General features: G+C 30.7%; 5 protein-coding genes across 5 annotated transcripts; 3 read left to right on the forward strand and 2 right to left on the reverse strand.

The window, feature by feature from the left end:
* Positions 1-1473: 1473 nt before the first annotated feature.
* On the reverse strand, positions 1474-1841 carry LOC119606859. The gene has a single exon (XM_037960509.1). The coding sequence runs from the start codon at positions 1777-1779 to the stop codon at positions 1621-1623; it is 159 nt and encodes a 52-aa protein (XP_037816437.1). The 5' UTR covers positions 1780-1841; the 3' UTR covers positions 1474-1620.
* A 638-nt stretch (positions 1842-2479) lies between these two features.
* LOC119606858 lies at positions 2480-2773 on the forward strand. The gene has a single exon (XM_037960508.1). It carries the CDS (start codon positions 2546-2548, stop codon positions 2702-2704), a length of 159 nt encoding a protein of 52 aa, XP_037816436.1. The 5' UTR covers positions 2480-2545; the 3' UTR covers positions 2705-2773.
* Positions 2774-8281: 5508 nt separating this feature from the next.
* Positions 8282-9938, forward strand: LOC119606850. The gene is made up of 2 exons (XM_037960498.1): positions 8282-8415; positions 8560-9938. The coding sequence occupies exons 1-2, from the start codon at positions 8304-8306 to the stop codon at positions 9936-9938; spliced, it is 1491 nt and encodes a 496-aa protein (XP_037816426.1). The 5' UTR covers positions 8282-8303.
* A 3086-nt stretch (positions 9939-13024) lies between these two features.
* LOC119606856 lies at positions 13025-15911 on the forward strand. The gene is made up of 2 exons (XM_037960506.1): positions 13025-13169; positions 14500-15911. The coding sequence occupies exons 1-2, from the start codon at positions 13028-13030 to the stop codon at positions 15876-15878; spliced, it is 1521 nt and encodes a 506-aa protein (XP_037816434.1). The 5' UTR covers positions 13025-13027; the 3' UTR covers positions 15879-15911.
* Positions 15855-16795, reverse strand: LOC119606857. The gene has a single exon (XM_037960507.1). The coding sequence runs from the start codon at positions 16748-16750 to the stop codon at positions 15917-15919; it is 834 nt and encodes a 277-aa protein (XP_037816435.1). The 5' UTR covers positions 16751-16795; the 3' UTR covers positions 15855-15916.
* Between the last annotated feature and the right edge of the window lie 6230 nt (positions 16796-23025).

Raw genomic sequence — 23025 nt, forward strand, 5'->3', positions numbered from 1 at the left:
AGTTCAGTTCTAGTTCAGTTCTAGTTCAGTTCTAGTTCAGTTCTAGTTCAGTTCTAGTTCAGTTCTAGTTCAGTTCTAGTTCAGTTCTAGTTCAGTTTTAGTTCAGTTCTAGTTCAGTTCTAGTTCAGTTCTAGTTCAGTTCTAGTTCAGTTCTAGTTCAGTTCTAGTTCAGTTCTAGTTCAGTTCTAGTTCAGTTCTAGTTCAGTTCTAGTTCAGTTCTAGTTCAGTTCTAGTTCAGTTCTAGTTCAGTTCTAGTTCAGTTCTAGTTCAGTTCTAGTTCAGTTCTAGTTCAGTTCTAGTTCAGTTCTAGTTCAGTTCTAGTTCAGTTCTAGTTCAGTTCTAGTTCAGTTCTAGTTCAGTTCTAGTTCAGTTCTAGTTCAGTTCTAGTTCAGTTCTAGTTCAGTTCTAGTTCAGTTCTAGTTCAGTTCTAGTTCAGTTCTAGTTCAGTTCTAGTTCAGTTCTAGTTCAGTTCTAGTTCAGTTCTAGTTCAGTTCTAGTTCAGTTCTAGTTCAGTTCTAGTTCAGTTCTAGTTCAGTTCTAGTTCAGTTCTAGTTCAGTTCTAGTTCAGTTCTAGTTCAGTTCTAGTTCAGTTCTAGTTCAGTTCTAGTTCAGTTCTAGTTCAGTTCTAGTTCAGTTCTAGTTCAGTTCTAGTTCAGTTCTAGTTCAGTTCTAGTTCAGTTCTAGTTCAGTTCTAGTTCAGTTTCTAGTTCATTCTAGTTCAGTTCTAGTTCAGTTCTAGTTCAGTTCTAGTTCAGTTCTAGTTCAGTTCTAGTTCAGTTCTAGTTCAGTTCTAGTTCAGTTCTAGTTCAGTTCTAGTTCAGTTCTAGTTCAGTTCTAGTTCAGTTCTAGTTCAGTCTAGTTCAGTTCTAGTTCAGTTCTAGTTCAGTTCTAGTTCAGTTCTAGTTCAGTTCTAGTTCAGTTCTAGTTCAGTTCTAGTTCAGTTCTAGTTCAGTTCTAGTTCAGTTCTAGTCAGTTCTAGTTCAGTTCTAGTTCAGTAGTTCAGTTCTAGTTCAGTTCTAGTTCAGTTCTAGTTCAGTTCTAGTTCAGTTCTAGTTCAGTTCTAGTTCAGTTCTAGTTCAGTTCTAGTTCAGTTCTAGTTCAGTTCTAGTTCAGTTCTAGTTCAGTTCTAGTTCAGTCTAGTTCAGTTCTAGTTCAGTTCTAGTTCAGTTCTAGTTCAGTTCTAGTTCAGTTCTAGTTCAGTTCTAGTTCAGTTCTAGTTCAGTTCTAGTTCAGTTCTAGTTCAGTTCTAGTTCAGTTTTAGTTCAGTTCTAGTTCAGTTCTAGTTCAGTTCTAGTTCAGTTCTAGTTCAGTTCTAGTTCAGTTCTAGTTCAGTTCTAGTTCAGTTCTAGTTCAGTTCTAGTTCAGTTCTAGTTCAGTTCTAGTTCAGTTCTAGTTCAGTTCTAGTTCAGTTCTAGTTCAGTTCTAGTTCAGTTCTAGTTCAGTTCTAAAAAGTTACAAAAATTAAACAAAATATCCTTTGCAGCGAAAATTACATACGATAAGATTTATTAATATTAACAAATTCGAGGAATAATAGGATGCAAATAAATACATTAATAAATATTGAACAAATGAATCAGGTAAAGATGCTCTCGTTGATTGGAATATTTATGCACCAGCTTATGTGGTAGTCGTTGTAGTGGTTGTTGTGCGGAATGGACATATTGGTGATCTTATAAGGCACAAAAATAACAGGATACTTGATTCAGCTTGTGGTGTACTGAGTAATAATAAAACAGCAACCAGCAACAAGTAGATGAGCAAATTTGAGGAATGCATTTTATTAGAAAATCGTTTATGGTTTGATGACAGTTTTATTAATGAATAATAAATTTGAAGAAGTAGCTATTTATAAAATAAAAACCATTTATTGACATACTTAAATTTGCTTTTTTGTAAATTTATGAGATATGAACTTGAGGAATTAAGAACACAACTGTTAACATAAATGATATTAATGAATTCATTGGCTATTAAAAGTATGTAAGACCTTTCAAAGTTTTAATATAGTCAAACTTGTTCTTTCTTACCTTAGAGATCATCGCAAAAATCCTTAACAGAAATTGCATTGTAAAAAAATGTATATGTTTTTTAATTAACATTTGAATTTCAAATATCTACATTGCATCTGTTAAAACTTGCTATTACTTAAGTAAGTAATGTATAGACTCAACCAACTTTTAATAGGATTCTCAGTTTCTATGTCTTATCAGTCACGTACCAAAAACATGTACAATTGAATGACCAATTCTTAAACAAATATGTATTACTGAGAAATACAATTTGCGTATTTTCCCAATGTCTGATCATATTATAAAACTTTGTTTTTTATTTTATATTTGTTGCAATACAAATATTTACATATAAAAATTGTTATTTAAGAATTTAAGTATTTAGCAATAACACTTGTTTAAACAATAGACTAGAAGTGCACAAAATAACATTGACCTATTTCTCGTATAAATATCCCTGATCTAGATGTCAGCAAAGCATTCAGTTTACTCAAGTTGAAGTCAGTTGGTCGTTTGTTAGATCAATTAACACAATGCAGTTAACGACTTTGTTCTTATACCTGATGGTTGTAGCAAGTTTACTCTTGTTCAGTGCACCAGTAGCTGAATCCACCTTCCTATTTTTTGCCTGTTTACGTAGATCACCACTTTGTCCATTCCGTACAACAACTACTACAACAACAACTACATAAATATTTTTGTTTAAAACAATTACTGTTTAAAATGAAATAAATATATTAACCACAGCAAAAGAAAATGCATTTAAGAATATTTCTTTAATTCTATTAAAACCTACTAAGTAAATCAGCTGTTGCTCAGATAGATACCACCTCTAGACTATAGACCAGAATATAATCTAGTCGATATTCTAGTCTATAGTCTAGTCTATAGTCTTGTCTATAATCTAGTCTATAGTCTAGTCTATAGTCTAGTCTATAGTCTAGTCTATAGTCTAGTCTATAGCCTAGTCTATAGTCTAGTCTATAGTCTAGTCTATAGTCTAGTCTATAGTCTAGTCTATAGTCTAGTCTATAGTCTAGTCTATAGCCTAGTCTATAGTCTAGTCTATAGTCCAGTCTATAGTCTAGTCTATAGTCTAGTCTATAGTCTAGTCTATAGCCTAGTCTATAGTCTAGTCTATAGCCTAGTATATAGTCTAGTCTATAGCCTAGTCTATAGTCTAGTCTATAGTCTAGTCTATAGCCTAGTCTATAGTCTAGTCTATAGTCTAGTCTATAGTTTAGTCTATAGTCTAGTCTATAGTCTAGTCTATAGCCTAGTCTATAGTCTAATTTATAGTCTAGTTTATAGCCTAGTCTATAGTCTAGTCTATTTTCTAATCTATAGTCTAGTCTATAGTCTAGTCTATAGCCTAGTCTATAGCCTAGTCTATAGTCTAGTCTATAGTCTAGTCTATAGTCTAGTCTATAGTCTAGTCTATAGTCTAGTCTATAGTCTATTCAATAGTCTAGTCTATAGTCTAGTTTATAGGCTAGTTATAGTCTAGTCTATAGTCTAGTCTATGGTCTAGTCTATAGTCTAGTCTATAGTCTAGTCTATAGTCTAGTCTAAGTCTAGTCTATAGTCTAGTCTATAGTCTAGTCTATAGTCTAGTATGTCTAGTCTATAGTCTAGTCTATAGTCTAGTCTATAGTCTAGTAGTCTATAGCTAGTCTATAGTCTAGTCTATAGTCTAGTCTATAGTCTAGTCTATAGTCTAGTCTATAGTCTAGTCTATAGTCTAGTCTATAGTCTAGTCTATAGTCTAGTCTATAGTCTAGTCTATAGTCTAGTCTATAGTCTAGTCTATAGTCTAGTCTATAGTCTAGTCTATAGTCTATAGTCTAGTCTAGTCTAGTCTATAGTCTAGTCTATAGTCTAGTCTATAGTCTAGTCTATAGTCTAGTCTATAGTCTAGTCTATAGTCTAGTCTATAGTCTAGTCTATAGTCTAGTCTATAGTCTAGTCTATAGTCTAGTCTATAGTCTAGTCTATAGTCTAGTCTATAGTCTAGTCTATAGTCTAGTCTATAGTCTAGTCTATAGTATAGTCTATAGTCTAGTCTATAGTCTAGTCTATAGTTTAGTCTATAGTCTAGTCTATAGTCTAGTCTATAGTCTGGTCTAGTCTATAGTCTAGTCTATAGTCTAGTCTATAGTCTGGTCTAGTCTATAGTCTAGTCTAAAGTCTAGTCTATAGTCTAGTCTATAGTCTTGTCTATAGTCTAGTCTATAGTCTAGTCTATAGTCTAGTCTATAGTCTAGTCTATAGTATAGTCTATAGTATAGTCTATAGTCTAGTCTATAGTCTAGTATATAGTCTAGCCTATAGTCTAGTCTATAGTCTAGTCTATAGTCTAGTCTATAGTCTAGTCTATAGTCTAGTCTATAGTCTAGTCTATAGTCTAGTCTATAGTCTAGTCTAGTCTATAGTCTAGTCTAGTCTATAGTCTAGTCTAGTCTAGTCTAGTCTAGTCTAGTCTATAGTCTAGTCTAGTCTAGTCTAGTCTAGTCTAGTCTAGTCTAGTCTAGTCTAGTCTAGTCTAATCTATAGTCTAGTCTAGTCTATAGTCTAGTCTATCATCTAGTCTACAGTCTAGTCTACAGTCTAGTCTATAGTCTGGTCTATAGTCTAGTCTATAGTCTAGTCTATAGTCTAGTATATAGTCTAGTCTATAGTTTAGTCTATAGTTTAGTCTATAGTCTAGTCTATAGTCTAGTCTATAGTCTAGTCTATAGTCTAGTCTATAGTCTAGTCTATAGTCTATAGTCTAGTCTATAGTCTAGTCTAGTCTATAGTCTAGTCTATAGTCTAGTCTATAGTCTAGTCTATAGTCTAGTCTATAGTCTAGTCTATAGTCTAGTCTATAGTCTAGTCTAGTCTAGTCTATAGTCTAGTCTAGTCTATAGTCTAGTCTATAATCTAGTCTACAGTCTAGTCTACAGTCTAGTCTATAGTCTAGTCTATAGTCTAGTCTATAATCTAGTCTACGGTCTAGTCTATAATCTAATCATCAGTGTAGTCTACAGACTAGTCTATAGTCGAATCTATAGTCTAGCTACAGTCTAGTCTATAATCTTATCATCAGTGTAGTCTACAGACTTGTCTATAGTCTAGTCTATAGCTTAGTCTATAGTCTAGTCTATAGTCTAGTCTATAATCTAGTCTACAGTCTAGTCTACAGTCTAGTCTATAATTTAATCATCAGTGTAGTCTACAGACTAGTCCATTGTCTAATCTATAGTCTAGCTACAGTCTAGTCTATAATCTAATCATCAGTGTAGTCTACAGACTAGTATATAGTCTAATATAGTATATATAAAAAAAGTGGTAAAACATAAAAAAAGGTGCTTAAATAAATAGTCGTCAAATTCTTCAAATTTACTTTCTGCAACAAACTATATTTTTTATTAATTTACTTATTTTTGTAATAAATAATTTTTTTATGAGACAGCTGTATTTGTTTCTAGTCTAGTCTATAGTCTAGTCTATAGTCTAGTCTATAGCCTAGTCTATAGTCTAGTCTATAGTCTAGTCTATAGTCTAGTCTATAGTCTAGTCTATAGTCTAGTCTATAGTCTAGTCTATAGCCTAGTCTATAGTCTAGTCTATAGTCCAGTCTATAGTCTAGTCTAGTCTAGTCTATAGTCTAGTCTATAGCCTAGTCTATAGTCTAGTCTATAGCCTAGTATATAGTCTAGTCTATAGCCTAGTCTATAGTCTAGTCTATAGTCTAGTCTATAGCCTAGTCTATAGTCTAGTCTATAGTCTAGTCTATAGTTTAGTCTATAGTCTAGTCTATAGTCTAGTCTATAGCCTAGTCTATAGTCTAATTTATAGTCTAGTTTATAGCCTAGTCTATAGTCTAGTCTATTTTCTAATCTATAGTCTAGTCTATAGTCTAGTCTATAGCCATAGTCTATAGCCTAGTCTATAGTCTAGTCTATAGTCTAGTCTATAGTCTAGTCTATAGTCTAGTCTATAGTCTAGTCTATAGTCTATTCAATAGTCTAGTCTATAGTCTAGTTTATAGGCTAGTTTATAGTCTAGTCTATAGTCTAGTCTATGGTCTAGTCTATAGTCTAGTCTATAGTCTAGTCTATAGTCTAGTCTATAGTCTAGTCTATAGTCTAGTCTATAGTCTAGTCTAGTCTAGTAGTCTAGTCTATAGTCTAGTCTATAGTCTAGTCTATAGTCTAGTCTATAGTCTAGTCTATAGTCTAGTCTATAGTCTAGTCTATAGTTTAGTCTATAGTCTAGTCTATAGTCTAGTCTATAGTCTAGTCTATAGTCTAGTCTATAGTCTAGTCTATAGTCTAGTCTATAGTCTAGTCTATAGTCTAGTCTATAGTCTAGTCTATAGTCTAGTCTATAGTCTAGTCTATAGTCTAGTCTATAGTCTAGTCTATAGTCTAGTCTATAGTCTAGTCTATAGTCTAGTCTATAGTCTAGTCTATAGTCTAGTCTATAGTCTAGTCTATAGTCTAGTCTATAGTCTAGTCTATAGTCTAGTCTATAGTCTAGTCTATAGTCTAGTCTATAGTCTAGTCTATAGTCTAGTCTATAGTCTAGTCTATAGTCTAGTCTATAGTCTAGTCTATAGTATAGTCTATAGTCTAGTCTATAGTCTAGTCTATAGTTTAGTCTATAGTCTAGTCTATAGTCTAGTCTATAGTCTGGTCTAGTCTATAGTCTAGTCTATAGTCTAGTCTATAGTCTGGTCTAGTCTATAGTCTAGTCTAAAGTCTAGTCTATAGTCTAGTCTATAGTCTTGTCTATAGTCTAGTCTATAGTCTAGTCTATAGTCTAGTCTATAGTCTAGTCTATAGTATAGTCTATAGTATAGTCTATAGTCTAGTCTATAGTCTAGTATATAGTCTAGCCTATAGTCTAGTCTATAGTCTAGTCTATAGTCTAGTCTATAGTCTAGTCTATAGTCTAGTCTATAGTCTAGTCTATAGTCTAGTCTATAGTCTAGTCTAGTCTATAGTCTAGTCTAGTCTATAGTCTAGTCTAGTCTAGTCTAGTCTAGTCTATAGTCTAGTCTAGTCTAGTCTAGTCTAGTCTAGTCTAGTCTAGTCTAGTCTAATCTATAGTCTAGTCTAGTCTATAGTCTAGTCTATCATCTAGTCTACAGTCTAGTCTACAGTCTAGTCTATAGTCTGGTCTATAGTCTAGTCTATAGTCTAGTCTATAGTCTAGTATATAGTCTAGTCTATAGTTTAGTCTATAGTTTAGTCTATAGTCTAGTCTATAGTCTAGTCTATAGTCTAGTCTATAGTCTAGTCTATAGTCTAGTCTATAGTCTATAGTCTAGTCTATAGTCTAGTCTAGTCTATAGTCTAGTCTATAGTCTAGTCTATAGTCTAGTCTATAGTCTAGTCTATAGTCTAGTCTATAGTCTAGTCTAGTCTAGTCTATAGTCTAGTCTAGTCTATAGTCTAGTCTATAATCTAGTCTACAGTCTAGTCTACAGTCTAGTCTATAGTCTAGTCTATAGTCTAGTCTATAATCTAGTCTACGGTCTAGTCTATAATCTAATCATCAGTGTAGTCTACAGACTAGTCTATAGTCGAATCTATAGTCTAGCTACAGTCTAGTCTATAATCTTATCATCAGTGTAGTCTACAGACTTGTCTATAGTCTAGTCTATAGCTTAGTCTATAGTCTAGTCTATAGTCTAGTCTATAATCTAGTCTACAGTCTAGTCTACAGTCTAGTCTATAATTTAATCATCAGTGTAGTCTACAGACTAGTCCATTGTCTAATCTATAGTCTAGCTACAGTCTAGTCTATAATCTAATCATCAGTGTAGTCTACAGACTAGTATATAGTCTAATATAGTATATATAAAAAAAGTGGTAAAACATAAAAAAAGGTGCTTAAATAAATAGTCGTCAAATTCTTCAAATTTACTTTCTGCAACAAACTATATTTTTTATTAATTTACTTATTTTTGTAATAAATAATTTTTTTATGAGACAGCTGTATTTGTTTCCTTGACGCAGTCACCTGAGTCTTGGTCAATTTTAATCACTGAATTATTTATTGAAACGGTTGAGACTACCGTAAAATTTCAATTGTTCCGATCGAGTCATGTGATTGTATTGGGAATCGCTTAAATTCGGTTACCACATGAATACCACGAAACAATTTTCTCTGTGTATGATCAAATATTTGAGCAATGTGTCAAGGCCTCATTTAATTGCTCTAATAACGTTTTACAATTTTAGTTACATTTATTAGTAGAGTAGTGACAAGATGCTTTGGAGAAATTTAAAATTTTATATAATGTTCATATTTAATATGATACTTGTTTTGTATCTTTTAAAATTATATATAAAATTAAGTGAAAAGAAAATTATTTTAAACAGAAATAAATTAAAAGTGGATCAAAGAAGTGGTAATGAAAAAAATTCTGATTAGAAACATAATGATAAAACGAGTATATTTAAAGCTTTTTAAGTCAGAAGTTGACATTTTTTTTAAATATTTTAAAAAATTTGTAGTTTTTAAATTTAAAAAAATCCTTTTACCTTCTTTACAGAACCCAATAAATATGTCATACAAGAACGCATTGCCAAACATATTCCCTATTTGCCCATAGAAGATCTAGAAACTTTTCTAATGTCATTTCGAACATACAATTATAGTTGTGCCTGGTATCCGGGCATCATGAATATTCATATCCAAAATGAATATTGGCAAATATTACGTAATAAAAATCTAACCTATCATCTATTTGGGGCCTATCTAGACAATAGGCCGTATGTGACTAAAAATAAAACTCTTATACGTATACTAACAATGATTGATTTAATTTCGAAAAATCCTAGAGATTATCCTCCAACATATTGCCAATTTTGGTTTAGAGAAAAATTCGAACCAGTTATAGTGCCCGTAGAGAAAACACAACTTATATGGAGATACGAATGGGTTCATGATTCTCAATATAGTTTCCCTTATGTTCTTACATGTACTCTGCCTAGAGATTACGATCAGTGGTTACCGAAAAGTGTGTCGTTGGTAGCAGCACCTTGTGATAATGCTACTAATATGTTAAGAGTGATTTACAGTCCTTTAAAAGCTTCCGAAAAGAAAAAAGAATTTGCTGTTTGCATTAAGGGTTTAGATTTTCCTTATATTGATTTATCTTATCGTCTGGTGGAATATTTAGAAACTTTACGTCTATTGGGAGCCGAAAAAGTAACCATGTATAATCTGGAGGTACATGAAAATACTACAAAAGTTTTAAATTATTATCAACGTACAGGATTTGTAGAATATCGTCCATTTAGTTTTAGTCTCAAATATTCCAATTTTCCCGACTATCGTCATCGTCAAATTAAAACTAAACTGGATCCATTTATTTTGCATGAAGGTATAGCCTACAATGATTGTATCTATAGAAATATGTATCAATTCCAATATATCGGTGTTTGGGATATAGATGAATTACCACTTCCTTTAAAAAACTACACCAAATGGCACGATCTAGTAAAAGTAGCCGATGATACAAAAAACTCTACGTGTAAGAGTTATAGAAGTCTTTGTTTTTTATGTGCTTATTTTCCTAGTTACCAACGAGAACCTACTTTAACCGAAAGGTTTCCTGATTATTTCTATATGCTGCAGCATGTCAGACGTGTTAAAGAACATGCTCCTTTGGGAAAAGCAATGAAATGTTTCCATAATACTGATTATATTATAGCAACGCATAATCATTTCGCTATTCACTATGCTGCCAACTGTAACGGTTATACATTTCGCACTACCGATGCCCAAATGAATCACTATCGTGAGCCACCAAAAAGAGATGATCGTTTAAATCCAGTATTAGATAATCGATTGTGGCGCCATGGAGATGAAATAGTAGAAAGATCTTTGAAGATATATGAAGAATTGAATTTCTTTGAAGAAGTATGAATTTAAATTAAGAAAATATTTTTTAAGTTTTTATTGCAAAATGAAATATTTATAGAATGTTGATTTGTTCTTATTTAAAAGTATTCCAAATTTAATTAATTAATTAACTAACTAACTAACTACTAACTAACTAACTACTAACTAACTAACTAACTAACTAACTAACTAACTAACTAACTAACTAACTAACTAACTAACTAACTAACTAACTAACTAACTAACTAACTACTAACTAACTAACTAACTAACTAACTAACTAACTAACTAACTAACTAACTAACTAACTAACTAACTAACTAACTAACTAACTAACTAACTAACTACTAACTAACTAACTAACTAACTAACTAACTAACTAACTAACTAACTAACTAACTACTAACTAACTAACTAACTAACTAACTACTAACTAACTAACTAACTACTAACTAACTACTAACTAACTAACTAACTAACTACTACTAACTAACTAACTAACTAACTAACTAACTAACTACTAACTAACTAACTAACTAACTAACTAACTAACTAACTAACTAACTAACTAACTAACTAACTAACTAACTAACTAACTAACTAACTAACTAACTAACTAACTAACTAACTAACTAACTAACTAACTACTAACTAACTAACTAACTAACTAACTAACTAACTACTAACTAACTAACTAACTACTAACTAACTAACTAACTAACTAACTAACTAACTAACTAACTAACTAACTAACTAACTAACTAACTAACTAACTAACTAACTAACTAACTAACTAACTAACTAACTAACTAACTAACTAACTAACTAACTAACTAACTAACTAACTAACTAACTAACTAACTAACTAACTAACTAACTAACTAACTAACTAACTAACTAACTAACTAACTAACTAACTAACTAACTAACTAACTAACTAACTAACTAACTAACTAACTAACTAACTAACTAACTAACTAACTAACTAACTAACTAACTACTAACTAACTAACTAACTAACTAACTAACTAACTAACTAACTAACTAACTAACTAACTAACTAACTACTAACTAACTAACTAACTAACTAACTAACTACTAACTACTAACTACTAACTAACTACTAACTAACTAACTAACTAACTAACTAACTAACTAACTAACTAACTAACTACTAACTAACTAACTAACTAACTAACTAACTAACTAACTAACTAACTAACTAACTAACTAACTAACTAACTAACTAACTAACTAACTAACTACTAACTAACTAACTAACTAACTACTAACTAACTAACTAACTAACTAACTAACTAACTAACTAACTAACTAACTACTAACTAACTAACTAACTAACTAACTAACTAACTAACTAACTAACTAACTAACTAACTAACTAACTAACTAACTAACTAACTAACTAACTAACTAACTAACTAACTAACTAACTAACTAACTAACTAACTAACTAACTAACTAACTAACTAACTAACTAACTAACTAACTAACTAACTAACTAACTAACTAACTACTAACTAACTAACTAACTAACTAACTAACTAACTAACTAACTAACTAACTAACTAACTAACTAACTAACTAACTAACTAACTAACTAACTAACTAACTAACTAACTAACTAACTAACTAACTAACTAACTAACTAACTAACTAACTACTAACTAACTAACTAACTAACTAACTAACTAACTAACTAACTAACTAACTAACTAACTAACTAACTAACTAACTAACTAACTAACTAACTAACTAACTAACTAACTAACTAACTAACTAACTAACTAACTAACTAACTAACTAACTAACTAACTAACTAACTAAACTAACTAACTAACTAACTAACTAACTAACTATAACTAACTAACTAACTACTAACTAACTCAACTAACTACTACTAACTAACTAACTAACTACACTACTAACTAACTAACTACTAACTTAACTACTAACAACTACCTAACTAACTAACTAACTAACTAACTAACTAACTAACTACTAACTAACTAACTAACTAACTACTACCTAACTAACTAACTACTAACTAACTAACTAACATACTAACTAACTAACTAACTAACTACTAACTAACTACTAACTAACTAACTAACTAACTACTAACTAATTAATTAACTAACTAACTAATATCGCAGCGCACACCTATACAAAATTAGACGGATATATATCCCTCACGAACACTGATTGGAAAATTCTTAGGAATTACGTCCAGGAAACTGAGTATCTGAACATGGCCCGATTTTAACTTTAAGCAATTTCAATAGCATTCGTCCTTGGTCAAAAAAAAAGAGGATGTGCCAAATTTCATCAAATTTTCAAATACATGGACACACAGACGGATAGACAGACGGACGGACATACATACATATGTAGCTAAATCTACTCAGAAAGTGATTCTGAGCCGATTGGCGGGTGTAGCACCAATATTTTTGTTTGTTACAAACTAAAGTTATTTTATTTTTTAAAAAGATTTATACAATTTATTTACTTCTTTATACAAAATTAATATCTTTAATGAAAAATTATAGAGACAAATTTGAAAGTAAAAAAATATAAAACCTGATTTGAAAGCATAGTAATATAAAGTAAATAACACAAGTTTATAAAAGGTATAGAAGCATGTAGTGAAATACTACACATATGTATAGCAGCACAAATGCATAATACCCTCGTCACTTTAGTGGTGTAGGGTACACAAATTAGTTTTCTATGTTAATAATCATTTACTGTAGCTATGAACTCAAAATGACTCTCTACATCGAGAAAAATTAAAAAAAAAAATTTTGGGACACCGGTTCCCATATACATGAACGTGTTAATATCTAAACTTTATTGATTTATTGCCTGTTTGAATACCCTAATAATGTCCATTTCCCTCATAGTAGTCTAAGTTATAATGAACATTGTTAGGTATAATCAGTATTGCAAGGTTTAATTAGCATGCATTAAATATATATTATTTAAACAACTGTTTAATGATTTTCCATTAAAACCGAGAAGAGATGTTTTAGCTCCCAAAGCTTTTATATCTACTATTATACTATTTAGTTTCTATTATTAGCGACAGCACGAATATGCTGCGGCGGAATTTCAAATTTTATTTGAGTATATTTTTAAACGTTGTATTAATAGCTTGGTTTTTAATTAAATATAAAAATTCTAGTGTAATAAAATTAACTATTAATAGAAGCAAATTAAATGTGGATCAGAGAGCGGGTAATGGTGAAAGAGAAAAAAAAAAATATTACGAGCCAATGAAATAATTATTATAGATTTTAATGATGAAGATATCTGGGGTCTTCAGAAAAATACAGACAAACGGACATAGCTTAATCGATCCCGAGCATATTCAATAGGCTTTGTCATTACAATTAATGTGTATATTTAATTAAAATTAGACAAATATCGGATCGAAATTAAAATTTTTCGAAATTCGGAAATTTTTTAAAATTGAAATTGGAGTGTATAATAAACTTAATTATGAATGTATATCTTTCTCTATACATAAAATATTAATATCTGTTCGTAATCAATAAACCCAGAAACTACGGCACCTGATTGGACAAAGTTTCGAATATATATGTTCCAGGGATCGTAAGAAGTGTTCTTGTAAAATAAAACGAAAGCTTTAAAATTTTTGAGATACTTAGATCTTTACATGGAGAAAAATATACACTAACATAAGGGCCGGTACCGTGGATCAGGTTCAGCTAGTTTAATATAAACTACAGTAGTTTTCCGATTTAACGAACCCATATGTTGTCAGGCCTGTTCGTAAAATTGAAAAGTTCGTTATATGCAGTACTAACTAAAACGTGGGTTTTTGGTAGGAAATTAATTAAAAATAGGTACATAAAATATTTTTTAAATGTATTTTATAAAAATTAATTCTTTTTTTTATAAAAATAGCACAAAACACAAAATTCCGAATCTTATATACCCACCTTCAAACCATATTTGTGTCGAATTTCATCGCTGTATTTTTAATTCAGTCATGAGCCGAAGTTCATCGCTATACTCGTATTTTTAAGCGAGTAATGAGCGTTGAAGTAATTTTCTTAAGGGGGCCTGATATGGAGGGTAAGGTCAATTATGGACCGATTCCCATAAAATTTATAGAGATTTCAGTTAGTATAGAACATGTTTGAATCGAATTTCATCGGCGTACTCGTATTGTTAAGCGAGTAATGAGCGTTAAAGTCATTATCTGAAGGACGGACGGACATAGCTACATCGAACTAAAATTTAATAAGAACCCAGAATGTGTTACAGTTTTGGGTATAAAAGCACCGCTTGCTACAACTTAGGTTATTTGTTATTTTTGATAAATGTCATTTTATCTTCATTTTAATAATAATATTTTTATTAGTTCGTTAAACAGAGTACAAAAAACAAGTTTTGTTCGTTATTTAAGGTAGTCAATAGGAAAAATTAGCTTGTTCGTTAAATGCGATGTTCGTAGAATTGAATGGTCGTTAAATCGGAAAACTACTGTATTTGTTTCTTTAGCAAATGTTAAAATAATATATACTTTCTTTAATTTCAGAACCCAATAAATTAACCATTCTGCAACATATTGCGAAAAATATTCCCTACTTACCAATAGAAGATCTAGGAGTTTTTTTCAGTAAAGTACGTAACTACAATTATACTTGTGCACGGTATCCGGGCATTATGGACATACACATACAAAATGAATATTGGCAAATACTGAGGAATCGAAATCTAACCTATTACCTATATGGAGCTTATTTGGACGATAGACCATTAGTGACAGGAAATAGAACATTAATACGTTTATTAGCTATTATTGATTTGATTTCCGAAAATCAGCAAGATTATCCTCGCACATATTGTCAATTATGGTTTAAAGATAAATTCGAACCGTTGATAGTGCCAGTAGAGACAACTCATTTTATATGGAGATATAGATGGGGTCATGATTCACAATATAGTTTTCCACATATTTTAACATGTAACCTGCCAGAAGATTATAAAGATCTTATACCGAAAAGTGTGTCCTTGGTAGCAGCACCCTGTAATAAAGCCTCTAATATATTGAGGGTAATTAAAAGACCATTGAAACCTTTTGAAAAGAAAAAGGAATTTGCTGTTTGTATAAAGGGTTTAGATTTTCCTTATAAAGATATATCCTATCGCCTGGTGGAATATATAGAATCATTACGTGTACTGGGAGCCCAAAAGGTAATCGTTTATAACTTAGAGGTACATGATAATGTAACAAAAGTTTTAAATTATTATCAACATACAGGATTTGTAGAATATCGTCCATTTAGTTTTTCTCTCAAGTATTCCAATTTACCAGAATTCCGCCATTTGCAATTGATTACAAAAAAGGATGCCTTTCGTTTGCATGAAAGTATACTATATAATGATTGTATTTATAGGAATATGTATCAATTTAAATACATAGCTGTCTGGGATATAGACGAACTACCTATACCTTTAAAACGTTACAAAAACTGGCATGATCTGATGTTATTAGCTGAAAATTCCAAAGAGTATATGTGTAAAAGCTATGCCAGTTTTTGTTTTTTGTGTGCCTATTTTCCAAGTTATAAGGGAAATTTTTCCTTTGCCAAAGAGTTTCCAGAATATTTCTATATGCTGCAACATGTAAAACGTGTGCGTGATATTGCTGACTATGGTTATGCCATGAAATGTCTACATTCTACTGATCATATTATAGCTACCCATAATCATTTTCCCGTACACTATGCTGCCGATTCTAGGGATTATACCTTTAGCAGCAGTGTTGCCCAAATGAATCATTATCGTGAGCCACCTTTTAAGGAAAATCTTACGAATCCTATTATGGACAAGAGTTTGTGGAGATTTGCTCGTCGAATAGTAAAGAAATCAATGAAAATATTTGAGGAATTGGATTTTTTTGAGAAATTCTAAAAAAAAATCTTATATTTTTATAAAAATAAAGAAAATTTTCAAAATTTTTTTAATATTTTAAATTTATCCCAAACACAAATACCGCGATTATTAGAAAATACAAAAACGAATGGTTTGCCAGCATCTTCTAGTAAAAATAATTCTTTAGCTTTGTTAACACCTAATTCAAGGGAATCATTTAACACTTCTTGCCATGTATTACCCTTATCTGTTTCCATTAATACGGGCTGAAATGCACTATTAAAATTTTTAAGTTTCCCATAAAGTTCCTTAACATGTATAACAGTTATTAGAGCTACATAAGGAGAGAATTTAAGCCAGCCTTCTAAATTCCTTAAAGGTATATCGGGAGCCATATCTATTATCATTAAATTACATTGACAACGTTGTATATTCTTAAGTATTTCATACTCAAATGGTTTCTTAAATATTTCCCTTATTTCTTGAGTCATTTGAAAATCGTTTTCATAAGACGGTCTTTGTATATACCAGGGATAATTACGTTGGTTAAAATCTCTAGCCAATTTTTGTCTTATTTCAACATCTTGTTGTATATTAGCTAATTGTTGATCAAGAGGTAGGATTTTTGTGTGATTTTCACGATAAGGTAATTGTTTGATTTCTTCCTCTTCAGCGGTTGTTATGCAATGTTTTTCACTTGATTTTTTGCATTTTAATTCTATGGGAGGGGCATAATTTTCGTAATTTTTACTAGCTAAAAGTTCATGAGCCCATAAATGATCAAATTGTTGTTGGGGTATAAAATATTCAGCGGTATCGGTACTTTTTATTTCACAGTTATTGCATTCTAGTATTAAGGGCCAAAGATTATCGCAAATTTGTGGAGAAATTTCAGAGTTATAATTTTCCATTTTTTTAAATAAAATTATTTTATGATTTTTGAACGTCTTAATAAAACTGAGGGTTGCCATAGGATTAAAGTTATCGAGAAATAAAGACTAGTTTATGGTGCCGTCTGTTGACTAGTCTTCGGACGGGAGTTTCAAACTTTTAGCAATTTTCTAAAGCAAATTTTAAAATTTGGAGAAAATCTCCATGTGACTTATGAACAATGAAGAAATTAAGTCGATACAGATTAGTGGTACCTAAGAATGTTAACCCATTCATTGTGAAAGTCAAACTCAAGCTATGCAATATTGGAAAATTTTCTTGTCACCATAGAGAAATATTATTTGGATTTCAACGGATTTAAATGAAACTTAGGAAAACTAGATAATGAGACGGTTGGCCTGCGTAATCTAACGGACAAATTTTTACAAAACATCAGAAGAGAAAAAATACAATTCTTATTTAAATTCTCTGATATTATTAATAAAGCTGCAAGAGATTTTAGCCAAACAAAAATAAGGACTAATCTATGATAGTATACATACGAGCTATTCTATAGTTAAGTCTATAGACTTTTCTATGGTCTAGTCTACATACTGTTCCATTCGATAGAGTACTCTATTTTCTAATTAATATACTACTCTATTGTATATTTAATTGATTAGTATGTGAAGCAGTCTACTGACTAAATTGACTTGCTTACTGACAAGTCTAATGATGGAAAATTCTGTTATTTAATCAATGGACATGTCTATTTTGTCTAGCTTATTAAATAGTCTATAGACTAAGGTATTTATTTAACATATCACAACGTTAATCCGTTATTTTTCGATGCTTACAAATATTTTCATCGCTTCTTATAAAAATAATAAAAAATTCTCTCAACTCACCCTATAGTAAAATTCCATGTTTACAATTTGCATTTTTATAAAGTTCAGCATGCCTATTTCGTTAAAAACAACAAAAGCAATAATAATAAAAAATCGCTCTCAGTAATCTCATTTAATTTCTTTTGTGCTTTGTCAAAATATTCCAAATCTTACAATAACAAAACACTAGTTGCATTCAAACAACAAAAACAACTGTAGTAAGGCAAAAAAAAAAAAAACACATTGCAGAGCAAAAACAATGATGAATGACACTTCTTGACAATAAAATTTCTTAATAAATTTAATGATTTATTGAACTTTAGTAATTGTTAATAAATAAAAACACTTTAGATTGTTAATTTTAAATAATTAGAATTACTGTTTTTACAATAATTTGTTACATTTAATAAATCACTTTAACTATGCAGTTGATGGAAGATTTAAGAAGAAACTAACAAATAAAGTAAAAAAATCGTAAATGTAGAGTTGCCAAACAACTGTTTGAGTATATAAATAAAGGGATGTAGGAGCATGGACAGATGATGATAAATACAAATGTATGTACATAATAATAAGTCGATAAGTGCGACTATAGCCTAGACTATAGACAATGCTATAGACTGGACTATTCTACGGACTAGACTATAGACTAGAATATAGACTAGACTATAGACTGGACTATTCTACAGACTAGACTATATTATAGACTATAGAATAGACTATAGACTGGACTATAGACTAGACTACAGACTAAACTATAGACTAGACTATGGACTAGACTATAGACTAGACTAGACTATAGACTAGACTATAGACTAGACTATAGACTAGACTATAGACTAGACTATAGACTAGACTATAGACTAGACTATAGACTAGACTATAGACTAGACTATAGACTAGACTAGACTAGACTATAGACTATAGACTATAATATAGACTAGACTATAGACTGGACCATAGACTAGACTATAGACTATACTATAGACTATTCTACAGACTAGACTATAGACTAGACTATAGACTATACTATAGACTAGACTATAGATTAGACTATAGACTAGACTATAGATTAGACTATAGACTAGACTATAACTAGACTATAGGCTAGACTATGGACTAGACTATAGACTAGACTATAACCTAGACTATAGACTAGAATATAGACTAGACTATGGACTAGACTATGGACTAGACTATGGACTAGACTATAGACTAGACTATAGACTAGAATATAGACTAGACTATAGACTAGACTATAGACTGTACTATAGACTAGACTATAGACTAAGCAATAGACTAACTATAGACTAGACTACAGTCTAGACTATAGACTAGACCTATAGACTAGACTATAGACTAGACTATAGACTAGACTATAGACTAGACTATAGACTAGACTATAGACTAGACTATAGACTAGACTATAGACTAGACTATAGACTAGACTATAGACTAGACTATAGACTAGACTATAGACTAGACTATAGACTAGACTATAGACTAGACTATAGACTAGACTATAGACTAGACTATAGACTAGACTATAGACTAGGCATAGACTAGACTATAGACTAGACTATAGACTAGACTATAGACTAGACTATAGACTAGGCTATAGACTAGACTATAGACTAGACTATAGACTAGACTATAGACTAGACTATAGACTAGACTATAGACTAGACTATAGACTAGACTATAGACTAGACTATAGACTAGACTATAGACTAGACTATAGACTAGACTATAGACTAGACTATAGACTAGACTATAGACTAGACTATAGACTAGACTATAGACTAGACTATAGACTAGACTATAGACTAGACTATAGACTGGACTATAGACTAGACTAATGACTAGAATATTGACTAGACTACAGACTAGACAATAGACTAGACTGTACTATAGACTAGACTAAACAACAGACTAGACTATAGACTAGACACTAGACTAGAATATTGACTAGACTATAGACTATACTATAGACTAGACTATAGACTAGACTATAGACTATACTATAGAAAAGACTACAGACTAGACTATAGACTAGACCATAGACTAGACTACAGACTAGACTGTACTATAGACTAGACTAAACTACAGACTAGACTATAGACTGGACTATAGACAAGACTAAATACACGACCTAGACTTGACTAGAATGTAGTATAGACTATGGACTTGACTATAGACTGTATATAGACTGGTCTATTGACTACTAGGTATTTTGAGATTTTATCAAATTTAGAAAAAGTAAATATTGAAAATGTTATGGGGATACCTCGTTATATTTCGATATCAAAATGTTCCGAATAATGTAAAAAAGTACTGAATTTTCCTTAATTAGTTATTAATCTATTTACTTAATAACCCAAAAAAGTAAATGACTTACCCTATTAAATGCAGATTTTTTTTCTCCTCCAATTGCAATTCTCTATTAAGTTTATCACGCATTTCATTTTTCTCAATAATTAAGAGTAAATAAATGAATGCAATACTCTTAAGAAATGAATACAAACAAACGTTTTCTCTTAGCTTTAAAGAAACATCACTTCTCTTTTTAAAACACACACCTGCTAGTTTAAGCTTTAAAGCAACAACAACATTATCGACAAGGAATGCAAACACAAAGCGCAATACAAAACAAAAAAAATACAAAGCAGTTCAACAACAAAAACAACGATGCGAAAAAAATCACATTTTTTAATGTCACACTTTTGCTTTCTATATTTTTTTAGGAAATTTTATGATTTGTTGTTATATTTTATGATTAATATATAACAACACTTTAGTTTATTATTTATTTGTAAAAATTTTATTTATTACTCAAGTTTAACTATTATTTTAGTATTTTTTCACTAAATCACGACAATAACTTACGCACTTGTTGAAATTCAATAAGAAACTGACAAATAAAGAAGAAAAGTAAAAGAAGTTTCGTTAGGTTAGAGTTGTCAAACTATTGAATGGTTTTGTAAATAAAGGGATTGTAATGGAATTTGCGTGAGAAGTTTATTTGAGGCGGAATTTTAATGTAATTTGTAAAACTAAAATGTATACCTAACAAGTGTGTTATATTCGGTTATTAATATGAACGTTAGCGGTAATTTTCGGAATAGAGCCTTTAATGAGGGATTTTAAAATAATTCATATCTTACAATAACCAAACACAAGTTGAATTTTAAAAACAATTGTAATAAGGCCAAAACAAAACACAAAAAACAATCATGAAAAGACAATATTTATGACACTTTTTGGCAATAAAATTTAATAATATATTGAAATGTAGTAATTAGTAATAAATAAAAACGATTTAGTACATTACTTATTTAAAGTAATTGTACTTATTTACAATCACATATTTCAAAAAATTTTTAACTAATAAATCATTTTAACTAGAACTGACAAATAAAGAGTAGTAAAAAAGAAATTTCGTAAATGTAGAGTTGCTATGAAACTTTTTGAGTAAAGAAATAAGGGGATGTAGGAGCATGGACATATGATAGATACATATGTACATAAAACTAGTAAATTGTATAGTCTACAGTCTAGTCTATAGTCTAGTCTATAGTATAGTCTATAGTCTAGTCTATAGTCTAGTCTATAGTCTAGTCTATAGTCTAGTCTATAGTCTAGTCTATAGTCTAGTCTATTGTCTAGTCTATAGTCTAGTCTATAGTCTAGTCTATAGTCTAGTCTATAGTCTAGTCTATAGTCTAGTCTATAGTCTAGTCTATAGTCTAGTCTATAGTCTAGTCTATAGTCTAGTCTATAGTCTAGTCTATAGTCTAGTCTATAGTCTAGTCTATAGTCTAGTCTATAGTCTAGTCTATAGTCTAGTCTATAGTCTAGTCTATAGTCTAGTCTATAGTCTAGTCTATAGTCTAGTCTATAGTCTAGTCTATAGTCTCTATATTCTAGTCTATAGTCTAGTCTATAGTCTAGTCTATAGTCTAGTCTATAGTCTAGTCTATAGTCTAGTCTATAGTCTAGTCTATAGTCTAGTCTATAGTCTAGTCTATAGTCTAGTCTATAGTCTAGTCTATAGTCTAGTCTATAGTCTAGTCTATAGTCTAGTCTATAGTCTAGTCTATAGTCTAGTCTATAGTCTAGTCTATAGTCTAGTCTATAGTCTAGTCTATAGTCTAGTCTATAGTCTAGTCTATAGTCTAGTCTATAGTCTAGTCTATAGTCTAGTCTATAGTCTAGTCTATAGTCTAGTCTATAGTCTAGTCTATAGTCTAGTCTATAGTCTAGTCTATAGTCTAGTCTATAGTCTAGTCTATAGTCTAGTCTATAGTCTAGTCTATAGTCTAGTCTATAGTCTAGTCTATAGTCTAGTCTATAGTCTAGTCTATAGTCTAGTCTATAGTCTAGTCTATAGTCTAGTCTATAGTCTAGTCTATAGTCTAGTCTATAGTCTAGTCTATAGTCTAGTCTATAGTCTAGTCTATAGTCTAGTCTATAGTCTAGTCTTTAGTCTAGTCTATAGTCTAGTCTATATTCTAGTCTATAGTCTAGTCTATAGTCTAGTCTATAGTCTAGTCTATAGTCTAGTCTATAGTCTAGTCTATAGTCTAGTCTATAGTCTAGTCTATAGTCTAGTCTATAGTCTAGTCTATAGTCTAGTCTATAGTCTAGTCTATAGTCTAGTCTATAGTCTAGTCTATAGTCTAGTCTATAGTCTAGTCTATAGTCTAGTCTATAGTCTAGTCTATAGTCTAGTCTATAGTCTAGTCTATAGTCTAGTCTATAGTCTAGTCTATAGTCTAGTCTATAGTCTAGTCTATAGTCTAGTCTATAGTCTAGTCTATAGTCTAGTCTATAGTCTAGTCTATAGTCTAGTCTATAGTCTAGTCTATAGTCTAGTCTATAGTCTAGTCTATAGTCTAGTCTATAGTCTAGTCTATAGTCTAGTCTATAGTCTAGTCTATAGTCTAGTCTATAGTCTAGTCTATAGTCTAGTCTATAGTCTAGTCTATAGTCTAGTCTATAGTCTAGTCTATAGTCTAGTCTATAGTCTAGTCTATAGTCTAGTCTATAGTCTAGTCTATAGTCTAGTCTATAGTCTAGTCTATAGTCTAGTCTATAGTCTAGTCTATAGTCTAGTCTATAGTCTAGGTCTATAGTCTAGTCTATAGTCTAGTCTATAGTCTAGTCTATAGTCTAGTCTATAGTCTAGTATATAGTCTAGTCTATAGTCTAGTCTATAGTTCTAGTCTATAGTCTAGTCTATAGTCTAGTCTATAGTCTAGTCTATAGTCTAGTCTATAGTCTAGTCTATAGTCTAGTCTATAGTCTAGTCTATAGTCTAGTCTATAGTCTAGTCTATAGTCTAGTCTATAGTCTAGTCTATAGTCTAGTCTATAGTCTAGTCTATAGTCTAGTCTATAGTCTAGGTCTATAGTCTAGTCTATAGTCTA

The sequence above is a fragment of the Lucilia sericata genome, unplaced genomic scaffold (genome assembly GCF_015586225.1).
Source record: "Lucilia sericata isolate MDLA Ls3-8-SP2 unplaced genomic scaffold, ASM1558622v1 Contig000630F_arrow, whole genome shotgun sequence".
Classification (NCBI taxonomy): Eukaryota; Metazoa; Arthropoda; class Insecta; order Diptera; family Calliphoridae; genus Lucilia; species Lucilia sericata.